Source organism: Chrysemys picta, chromosome 1, assembly GCF_011386835.1.
Source record: "Chrysemys picta bellii isolate R12L10 chromosome 1, ASM1138683v2, whole genome shotgun sequence".
Classification (NCBI taxonomy): domain Eukaryota; kingdom Metazoa; phylum Chordata; order Testudines; family Emydidae; genus Chrysemys; species Chrysemys picta.
Window position 1 is genome coordinate 273,406,006 of NC_088791.1, and position 10,711 is coordinate 273,416,716.

Here is a 10,711-nt window from a genome sequence, read left to right on the forward strand (position 1 = left end):
GAGTAGCAGTCGGTCTTATACCACTTGATTTATGGATATGTTTTTTCCCCAGGTGCTATCCCAGTAGGCTTTCCACCTTCATTCTAAGGCTAATGAAGAACAGGTTTCTGTTGGCATAACTCTAATGACATCAGCAGAGAATTTAGCCCAAGTACAAGTACAATAGTGCCATATGACTCGGTTTCATGGTCTTTAGAATCAGTCTCACAGGCCTGGTCTACACTACGACTTTAATTCGGATTTATCAGCTTTAATTCGAATTTACCCTGCAACCGTCCACACAACGACGCTATTTATTTCGATATAAAGGGCCCTTTAAATTGATTTCTGTACTCCACCCCGACGAGCGGAGTAGCGCCAAAATCGATTTTAACATTTCGAATTAGGGATAGTGTGGCCGCAATTCGATGGTATTGGCCTCCGGGAGCTATCCCACAGTGCATCATTGTGACCGCTCTGGACAGCAATCTAAACTCGGATGCACTGGCCAGGTAGACAGGAAAAGCCCCGCGAACATTTGAATTTCATTTCCTGTTTGCCCAGCGTGGAGAGCACAAGTGACCACAGATAGCTCATCAGCACAGGTAACCATGCAGGCCGATAATCGAAAAAGAGCACCAGCATGGACCGTACGGGAGGTACTGGATCTGATCGCTATATGGGGAGAGGATTCAGTGCTTGCAGAACTTCGTTCTAAAAGACGAAATGCCAAAACTTTTGAAAAAATCTCCAAGGGCATGATGGAGAGAGGCCACAATAGGGACTCAGATCAGTGCCGCGTGAAAGTCAAGGAGCTCAGACAAGCCTATCAAAAAACAAAGGAGGCAAATGGTCGCTCTGGGTCAGAGCCGCGGACATGCTGCTTCTACGCCGAGCTGCATGCAATTCTAGGGGGGGCCGCCACCACTACCCCACCTGTGATCGTGGATTCCGGGTCGGGGATAGTCTCATCAGCTACACCTGAGGATTCTGCCGATGGGGGAGAGGAGGAGGAGGAGGAGGAGGATGAGCTTGCAGAGAGCACACAGCACTCCGTTCTCCCCAACAGCCAGGATCTTTTTCTCACCCTGACTGAAGTACCCTCCCAACCCTCCCAAGCCAGTATCCAAGACCCTGACCCCATGGAAGGGACCTCAGGTGAGTTTACCTTTTAAAATATAAAACTTGTTTTAAAAGCAAACGGTTTTTAATGATTACTTTGCCCTGAGGACTTGGGATGCATTCACGGTCAGTTCAGCTACTGGAAAAGTCTGTTAACATGTCTGGGGATGGAGCAGAAATCCTCCAGGGACATCTCCATGAAGCTCTCCTGGAGGTACTCCAAAAGCCTTGCCACAAGGTTTCTGGGCAGTGCATCCTTATTCCGTCCTCCATGGTAGGACACTTGACCACGCCATGCTTTCAGCAAGTAATCTGGTATCATTGCCTGACAAAGCCTGGCAACGTATGGTCCCGGTGTTTGCTGGCATTCAAGCAACATCCGTTCTTTATCTTGTTGTGTAATCCTCAGGAGAATGATATCAATCATGGTAACCTGGTTGAAATACGGGAACTTAATTAAGGGGACAGAGATGGCCGTTCCTACTGGGCTGTTTGCCTGTGGCGGAAAATAAATCCTTCCCTGCAGTTAGCCAAGCGCAGATGGGAAATTGGCCCTGAGCTTTTTGCGTTTGGCTAGCAGGGATCTTCCTTGTTACCAGCCACGTGGTGGGGGGAGGGGTACCATGATCATCCCAGAGAATTTATGGCGGGAGGGGGGGGTGGGGTGGTTAGTTTGTTTTCTGCTGCTGCTGAATGTTAACAGAAAAACCGCAGCACTCTACAGGCTATGCTTGGTATGTGGGAAAGGAGGGCGCAGAAGCTGTAAGACAATGGCTTACCATGGCCGCAGGCAAGCCGAATTCTGTTGCCCGGACCTGTGATCTCTAGCAGCAAAGCCACAGGCACTCAGCATTAAGAGGCAAAATGCGACCTTGCACAGAAATCACATGTGCTATGTAATGTGAATAGTGTTGGTCACCGTGAAAGAGTATAAGCATTGTTCTGCAAAATGTATCTTTTTAAACAATTCTCTCTTTTTTCCCCTCCCTACAGCAGCTGCAAATTCCTCAAGCCTCCCTCCTCCATCCCGAAGGCTATCACAGATAAGGCGTCGTAAAAAGAAAACGCGAGACGAGATGTTTTCAGAAATTATGGAATCCAGCCGCAGTGACAGAGCTCATCTGAATGAGTGGAAGGAAACGGTTTCAAAGTATAGGAAAGAAGCCAGTGAACGTGAGGACAGGAGGGACCAACATGAGGAGAGGAGAGACGCTCGAAATGAGAGGTGGCGACAGGAAGATCAGAGGAGGCAGGATGCAATGCTGGGGCTGCTGCATGAGCAAACAGACATGCTTCGGCGTCTGGTGGAGCTTCAGGAACGGCTGCAGGAAAACAGACTGCCGCTACAGCCCCTGTACCCCTCTCCCCCCTCCCCATGTTCCGTATCCTCCTCACCCAGACGTGTAAGAACACGGGGGGGGGGGGAGGCTCCGTACACCTTCCCATTCCACCCCAGTAGACAGCCCAAGCAAAAGGCTGTCATTTTTTTAACCTTTTCTTTGTGGCTTTTTCCTTCCCAGCAATCCTCCTCCCAAATACCACCCGGGTTCCCTCCCTCTTTTTCTAATCTATTATTAAAGAATAAATGATTTTTAAATGATAGTGACTTTATTTGGTTTGAAAGAAAGCTGGGGGAAGGGGGAGGGTGGGTTCCTTACAGAAAATCAGTCAGTAAAGGGGGAGGGTTTTCATGAAGGAGAAACAAACAGATATTTCACACGGTAGCCTGGCCAGCCATGAAACTGGTTTTCAAAGCTTCTCTGATGCACAGCGCTTCCTGGTGTGCTCTTCTAATCGCCCTGGTATCTGGCTGCGCGTAATCAGCAGCCAGGCGATTTGCCTCAGCCTCCCACCCCGCCATAAAGGTCTCCCCCTTACTTTCACAGAGATTGTGGAGCACGCAGCAAGCAGAAATAACAATGGGGAGATTTCTTTGGCTGAGGTCAGAGCGAGTCAATAATGAACGCCAGCGACCTTTTAAACGGCCAAATGCACATTCTATCACCATTCTGCACTTGCTTAGCCTGTAGTTAAACAGCTCCTGACTCCTGTCCAGGCTGCCGGTGTATGGCTTCATGAGCCATTGCATTAAGGGGTAGGCTGGGTCCCCAAGAATAACTATTGGCATTTCAACATCCCCAATGGTTATTTTCTGGTCCGGAAAGTAAGTCCCTTGCTGCAGCCCTTTAAACAGAGTAGTGTTCCTGAAGACGCGAGCGTCATGAACCCTTCCCGCCCAGCCCGCGTTGATGTTGGTGAAACATCCCTTGTGATCCACAAGTGCTTGCAGCACCATTGAAAAGTACCCCTTGCAGTTTATGTACTCAGTGGCTTGGTGCTCCGGTGCCAAGATAGGGATATGGGTTCCATCTATCGCCCCACCACGGTTAGGGAATCCCATTGCAGCAAAACCATCCACTATGGCCTGCACATTTCCCAGAGTCACTAACTTTCGTAGCAGCACCTGAGTGATTGCTTTGGCTACTTGCATCACAGCAGCCCCCACCGTAGATTTGCCCACTCCAAATTGATTCCCGACTGACCGGTAGCTGTCTGGCGTTGCAAGCTTCCACAGGGCTATCGCCATGCGCTTCTCAACTGTGAGGGCTGCTCTCATCTTGGTATTCTGGTGTTTCAGGGCAGGGGACAGCAAGTCACAAAGTTCCATGAAAGTGCCCTTACGCATGTGAAAGTTCCGCAGCCACTGGGAATCATCCCACACCTGCAACACTATGCGGTCCCACCAGTCTGTGCTTGTTTCCCTTGCCCAGAATCGGCATTCCAGGGATAGAATCTGCCCCATTAACAACATGATCTCCAAAGCACCGGGGACCGCGGTTTCACAGAATTCTGTATCCGTGTCCGTGTCCATGTCCATGTCCATGTCCTCATCATGCTTGTCGCTGCGCTGCCACCACCGCTGCCTCCTCGCCTCGTTTTTCTGGTCCTGGCTCAGCATAAACTCCACGAGAACGCACGAGGTGTTTACAATGTTCATGACTGCTGTTTTGAGCTGAGCGGGCTCCATGCTTGCCGTGGTATGGAGTCTGCAGTGTTCACCCACCCAGGAAAAAAGGTGCGAAATGGTTGTCTGCCGTCCGTTGCTTTCATGCAGGGAGGGAGGAGGTGAGGCTGTACCCAGAACCACCTGCGACGATGTTTTTGTCCCATCAGGCACTGGGATCTCAACCCAGAATTCCAATGGGCGCGGGAGACTGCGGGAACTATGGGATAGCTATGGGATAGCTACCCACAGTGCAACGCTGCAGAAATCGACGCTAGCCCCGGTACTTGGACGCACACCGCCGAATTAATGTGCTTAGTGTGGCCGCATACATTTCGACTTTATACAACCTGTTTTCCAAATTTGAATTATATAAATTAGGATTAATCCCGTAGTGTAGACATACCCTCAGTCCGTCCCATGTAGGTAAATGAAATCATCTATGACTAAATACAGAATTTACAACATTCTCGTGTTTGGAAACTTTGGCTACATTTACTTTTAGCTGATCCTTTATACACAGTTGCCTTTTTACATGCCCTTTCACTTAGCAGCACAGGTTGGGAAACAGTACAGATTACACATTCACTTTTCAGAAACCAAGTGTATAAATTTTACAATGGACCTGCTCTCTGGCTTCACCAGCCACGTGAAAGGGATACATAACATGTGAAAAAGAATTCATAGAGAGATGAAGTGTAGTGGCTTGAGGACAGGACTGGAAGCCAGGAGCTTCTGACTTTTAACCTCTGCTCTATGATGATTTCCTTTGTAGTCTTGAGGTAAATCATTTAATTTCTCTGCCTACATTTCCCTATTTATAAATTGGTGTGATAATATCTACCTTACAGCAGTGTTGTGAGAATTCATTTAAGTTTGCAAAGCACTTTGAAGATGGAAAATGCTACTTAAAATAAGAACCAAGTATAATGATACACTCCATTTGATTCCACTTATGTTTTGGTTGCTCAGACCTTCTAGCTGATTGCTTCTATTTCTTCATACAGTGTTTGCTTATATGTTGTTATACTACAGCACCAATGGTGCCATTGTTCTTGCATTTTTTAACCTTTCCTGGATCATAGTTCATTTTCTCATGTACAGTTTTTCTCTGAAATCTGTTAAAAAACATCAGCCTGTCCAAAATGCCATGACTTAAGTAAATTACCTATCATGGAGACTATGACCACATCATACACTTTTGCCGGTTATTCCTTGGCTTGTAGTGGTCTATTCTGATGTGAAAGTGCTTTACGGGTGATGTGAATAGCTGTGAGTCCAGAGTTCTGCATCATCTATTTTTGTGCAACTTCTAATCCCATATGTACCCCTCTGCTTCCTTTGATGTAGTTTACCTGCTCAGAAGCACATTATAGCTGGCTGCCCTAGCATTTACTCAGTACAAGCCTCCCAACTGGTAGTCTTGGTAACCTGCAGGTCACTTTCAAGATTCAGGTTCTGGTTCTTGTACATGCTTGTTACAAGGCAAGAAGAAAGTAAAAACAAAAAGTGTACACTCAACCTGTTTCAGTGCCTTGGGACTAAATCTGGGAGAGAACAATGTTATTGTCTTCACTGAAAAAATATGTGGTTAAAAAGCAATAGTAGTATACAAACCACTATTGATTTATTTTGTTTTAAATGAGCTTGTGCTCAAACAAGTATTCCGATTTCCCCATAACTTAACAAATGCATCTGGGTATTTTAAAACACCAAGTGCCAAACAATGCAATTGCTAATTGCTAGGTAGGCTTTGTTTTTTGCTGAGCCTTTCTCATGTGAAAGAGTTTGTGGTGTTGTTCAGGAAAAGTGCAATGTTAGGGATAAAACAAAAAGGTGCAGTATCTGCACTACATGGTGTAAGGGGAGACTTTGGGGCATACACCTTGGGGCCAACAGACACTAGCTTTTAAATTAAAATGAATTTGTGCTTAATTGTGAATACAAATATTACTAACAGAAACAGGGAAAACTTGCACCTCATAAATCTAATGCGGTACTAATGCGGAGAGTGGACTAAATGATACATCTGAGGGACGGGAGCAGAAGGAGATTCCACCGATTGGAAGGCATGAGATGCACTGTCCTAAGGATTGGGGTTCCACGACCACCGCTCCCAAAAGAAGGAGGTGGGTGGTGGTGGTCAGGGACTCCCTCCTCAGGGGGACTAAGTCAACTATCTGCCACCCCGACCGGGAAAACCGAGAGGTCCGCTGCTTGCCAGGAGCTAGGATTCACGATGTGAACGGAGAAAGGAAAAGACCCGGGTAGAGACCATCGAATCGTGGAAGTCAACGAATGGCTACGCAGGTGGTGTCGGAGAGAAGGCTTTGGATTCTTTGACCATGGGATGGTGTTCCAAGAAGGAGGAGTGCTAGGCAAAGACGGGCTCCACCTAACGAAGAGAGGGAAAAGCATCTTCACAAGCAGGCTGACTAACCTAGTGAGGAGGGCTTTAAACTAGGTTCACAGGGGGAAGGAGACCAAAGCTCTGAGGTAAGTGGGAAAATGGGATACCAGGAGGAAGCATGAGCAGGAGAGCGTAAGAGCGGAGGACTCTTGTCTCATACTGAGAAAGCGGGACAATCGGTGACTTATCTTAAGTGCCTATACACAAATGCAAGAAGCCTGGGAAACAAGCAGGGAGAACTGGAAGTCCTGGCACAGACAAGGAACTATGATGTGATTGGAATAATAGAGACTTGGTGGGATAACTCACATGACTGGAGTACTGTCATGGATGGATATAAACTGTTCAGGAAGGACAGGCAGGGCAGAAAAGGTGGGGGAGTTGCATTGTATGTAAGAGAGCAGTATGACTGCTCAGAGCTCCGGTATGAAACTGCAGAAAAACCTGAGAGTCTCTAGATTAAGTTTAGAAATGTGAGCAAGAACGGTGATGTTGTGGTCGGAGTCTGCTATAGACTACCAGACCAGGGGGATGAGGTGCACGAGGCTTTCTTCCGGCAACTAACAGAACTTACTAGATCACAGGGCCTGTTTCTCTGGGAGACTTCAATCACCCTGATATCTGCTGGGAGAGCAATATAGCAGTGCACAGACAATCCAGGAAGTTTTTGGAAAGTGTAGGGGACAATTTCCTGGTTCAAGTGCTGGAGGAACAAACTAGGGGCAGAGCTCTTCTTGACCTGCTGCTTACAAACCGTGAAGAATTAGTAGGAGAAGCAAAAGTGGATGGGAACCTGGGAGGCAGTGACCATGAGATGGTCGAGTTCAGGATCCTGACACAAGGAAGAAAGGAGAGCAGCAGAATATGGACCCTGCACTTCAGAAAAGCAGACTTTGACTCCCTCAGGGAACTGCTGGGCAGGATCCCCTAGGAGAATAACTCGAGGGGGAAAGAATTCAGGAGAGCTGGCTGTATTTTAAAGAATCTTTATTGAGGTTGCAGGAACAAACCATCCCGATGTGTAGAAAGAATAGTAAATATGGCAGGCAACCAGCTTGGCTTAACAGTGAACTCCTTGCTGACCTTAAACACCAAAAAGAAGCTTACAAGAAGTGGAAGATTGGACAAATGACCAGGGAGGAGTATAAAAATATTGCTCAGGCATGCAGGAGTGAAATCAGGAAGGCCAAATCACACTTGGAGTTGCACCTAGCAAGGGATGTTAAGAGTAACAAAAAGGGTTTCTTCAGGTATTGTAGCAACAAGAAGACAGTCAAGGAAAGTGTGGGCTCCTTACTGAATGAGGAAGGCAACCCAGTGACAGAGGATGTGGAAAAAAGCTAATGTACTCAATGATTTTTTTGCCTCTATCTTCACGAACAAGGTCAGCTCCCAGACTGCTGCACTGGGCAGCACAGCATGGGGAGGAGGTGACCAGCCCTCTGTGGAGAAAGAAGTGGTTCAGGACTATTTAGAAAAGCTGGACGAGCCCAAATCCATGGGGCTGGATGCACTGCATCCGAGGGTGCTAAAGGAATTGGCGGATGTGATTGCAGAGCCATTAGTCATTATCTTTGAAAACTCATGGCGATCGGGGGAGGTCCCGGATGACTGGAAAAAGGCTAATGTAGTGCCCATTTTTAAAAAAAGGAAGAAGGAGGATCTGAGGAACTAAAGGCCAGTCAGCCTCACCTCAGTCCCTGGAAAAATCATGGAGCAGGTCCTCAAGGAATCAATTCTGAAGCATTTAGAGGAGAGGAAAGTGATCAGGAACAGTCAGCATGGATTCACCAAGGGCCAGTCATGCCTGACTAACCTAACTGCCTTCTATAACGAGATAACTGGCTCTGTGGATGAGGGGAAAGCAGTGGATGTGTTATTCCTTGACTTTAGCAAAGCTTTTGATACGGTCTCCCACAGTATTCTTGGCAGCAAGTTAAAGAAGTATGGGCTGGATGAATGGACAATAAGGTGGATAGAAAGCTGACTAGATCGTCGGGCTCAACGGGTAGTGATCAATGGCTCCATGTCTAGTTGACAGCTGATTTCAAGCGGAGTGCCCCAAGGGTCAGTCCTGGGGCCGGTTTTGTTCAATATCTTCATTAATGAGTCCTGAATTTAGGACGGAAGAATCCCATGCACTGCTACAGACTAGGGACCGAATGACTAGGCAGCAGTTCTGCAGAAAAGGACCTAGGGGTTACAGTGGACGAGAAGCTGGATATGAGTCGACACTGTGCCCTTGTTGCCAAGAAGGCTAACAATATTTTGGGCTGTATAAGTAGGGGTATTGCCAGCAGATCGAGGGACGTAATCATTTCCCTCTATTTGATGTTGGTGAGGCCTCATCTGGAGTACTGTGTCCAGTTTTGGGCCCCACACTACAAGAAGGATGTGGAAAAATTGGAGAGTCCAGAGGAGGGCAACAAAAATGATTAGGGGGCTGGAGCACATGACTTATGAGGAGAGGCTGAGGGAACTGGGATTATTTAGCCTGCGGAAGAGAAGAATGAGGGGGGATTTGATAGCTGCTTTCAACTACCTGAAAGGGGGTTCCAAAGAGGATGGATCTAGACTGTTCTCAGTGGTAGCAGATGACAGAACAAGGAGTAATGGTCTCAAGTTGCAGTAGGGGAGGTTTAGGTTGGATATTAGGAAAAACTTTTTCACTAGGAGGGTAGTGAAGCACTGGAATGGGTTACCTAGGGAGGTGGTGAAATTTCCTCCTTCGAGGTTTTTAAGGTCAGGCTTGAGAAAGCCCCAACTCAGATGATTTAGTTGGGGATTGGTCCTGCTTTGAGCAATGGGTTGGACTAGATGACCTCCTGAGGTCCCTTCCAACCCTGATATTCTATGATTCTATGAATCACTATAGACTGACATTTGAATTTAATTTTCATCTCAGCTTGTGCTCATTCAAAAGGACAGTTTCTTACAGATTTATTTTAAATGTTGTAAATTTAGATTTCAATTATAAACTGAACATGAAATAAAGTAGGTTTCATTTAATTTATAAAGAAAGTCCTTAAATTAAAAAAAAAAACTAAAATAGCACTTATAGCTGTCTCTTAGATGAAACCATTTTTATGTTGATAATAGGATATATTAAATTCATAGGGCCAAATTCTGCACCTAGAGGCATAGGCACAACTCCTGTTGAAGTCAATGCTACTTTCAAGTACGTTTCTAAGCGCATAATTTGGCCCACATTACTTGTCTCAATAAATAAACAAAAATGTGATATATAAATGCCAATGAGTTCAATTCTTTAAGCATCTGTATGATAAATATTTATAGAGGAATCATCTAATATTGAAATGGCTTTTTTCCACCCAAACACTCCATTGTATGTGGAGTTTCACTATAAAGAAGAGGCCTTACCTGGAAAAAGAAACCCTCTCTTTCTCCTGGGTGTGGTGACAAAATGATCTTGTAGTTAAATCACTGGACTGAGATTAAGGAGATCTGGGTTCCATTTCAGGGTCTTCCCAGACTTCTTCTCTGACCTGGGGCAAGTTATATGTTAGAGACTAATTTGCAGAGAGGTTGAAGTCAGTGGAAGCCAAAGATGTTCAGACTCTTAATCTCTGCTCCAGATCCACAATGGGAATCTATGCGTAAATCCCATATTTAGTTGCCACTGCGATTCACAAAATTCCCAGTCTGCTGTTATCTAATCCTGTTGGCACCTAAACTCACTCAGAGTCTAAATTTCTGCTGTAAAAGTTCCCTAGGTGCCTACGTTTCTGTCTCTGGATGCATGCGCAATGCCTCACTCTACATGTCTGGGAACCTATCTCACACAAGCCCCAATGGGATCTTCAAATCAAGTGCAGGTAGGCCCTGCTTGCTGGTGAAGCCTGATCTGGTAGGCATGCTCCAAACACACCTACTGAATCAGGTCCCATTCAAAGTCTAGCAGGAGGAGGAGGAGATGGTGGTGCCCATCTTATAACTTTTAACCCAGTGGCTAGAACACTCACCTGTGATGTGGAAAACCCAGATTCAGTTCCCCAATGTGCTTCCTAGGGAAAAATAATTTGAGCAGGAGTCTCCTAAACTGATTACCCTAACAAGTGAGCTATGGCATATTCTGATGTGAGGGCTCCCTCAAACTCTCCAGAAGAAGTTGTTAAATGCCTAAATAATCATTGGGCCAGAGAGAGCATGCAACTGAAAATGGCTCTGTAGTCTAG

General features: G+C 46.2%; 1 protein-coding gene across 1 annotated transcript; it reads left to right on the forward strand.

Annotated features, from left to right (window-relative positions):
* Nucleotides 1-231: 231 nt before the first annotated feature.
* LOC135980947 (uncharacterized) lies at nucleotides 232-7,859 on the forward strand. Its single transcript, XM_065581754.1, has 3 exons — nucleotides 232-1,137; nucleotides 2,095-2,326; nucleotides 7,775-7,859. Exons 1-3 carry the CDS (start codon nucleotides 591-593, stop codon nucleotides 7,857-7,859), a joined length of 864 nt encoding a protein of 287 aa, XP_065437826.1. The 5' UTR covers nucleotides 232-590.
* Nucleotides 7,860-10,711: the final 2,852 nt, after the last annotated feature.

What these genes read in the sequence shown, in the direction of transcription:
- LOC135980947 (XM_065581754.1), top strand. Translation starts at nt 591, where the DNA reads ATGCAGGCCGATAATCGAAAAAGAGCACCAGCATGGACCGTACGGGAG. An exon ending in CCCCATGGAAGGGACCTCAG is followed by an intron (nt 1,138 to 2,094) that starts GTGAGTTTACCT and finishes CCCTCCCTACAG; the next exon opens with CAGCTGCAAATTCCTCAAGC. An exon ending in AGAGACGCTCGAAATGAGAG is followed by an intron (nt 2,327 to 7,774) that starts GTGGCGACAGGA and finishes CAGGTATTGTAG; the next exon opens with CAACAAGAAGACAGTCAAGG.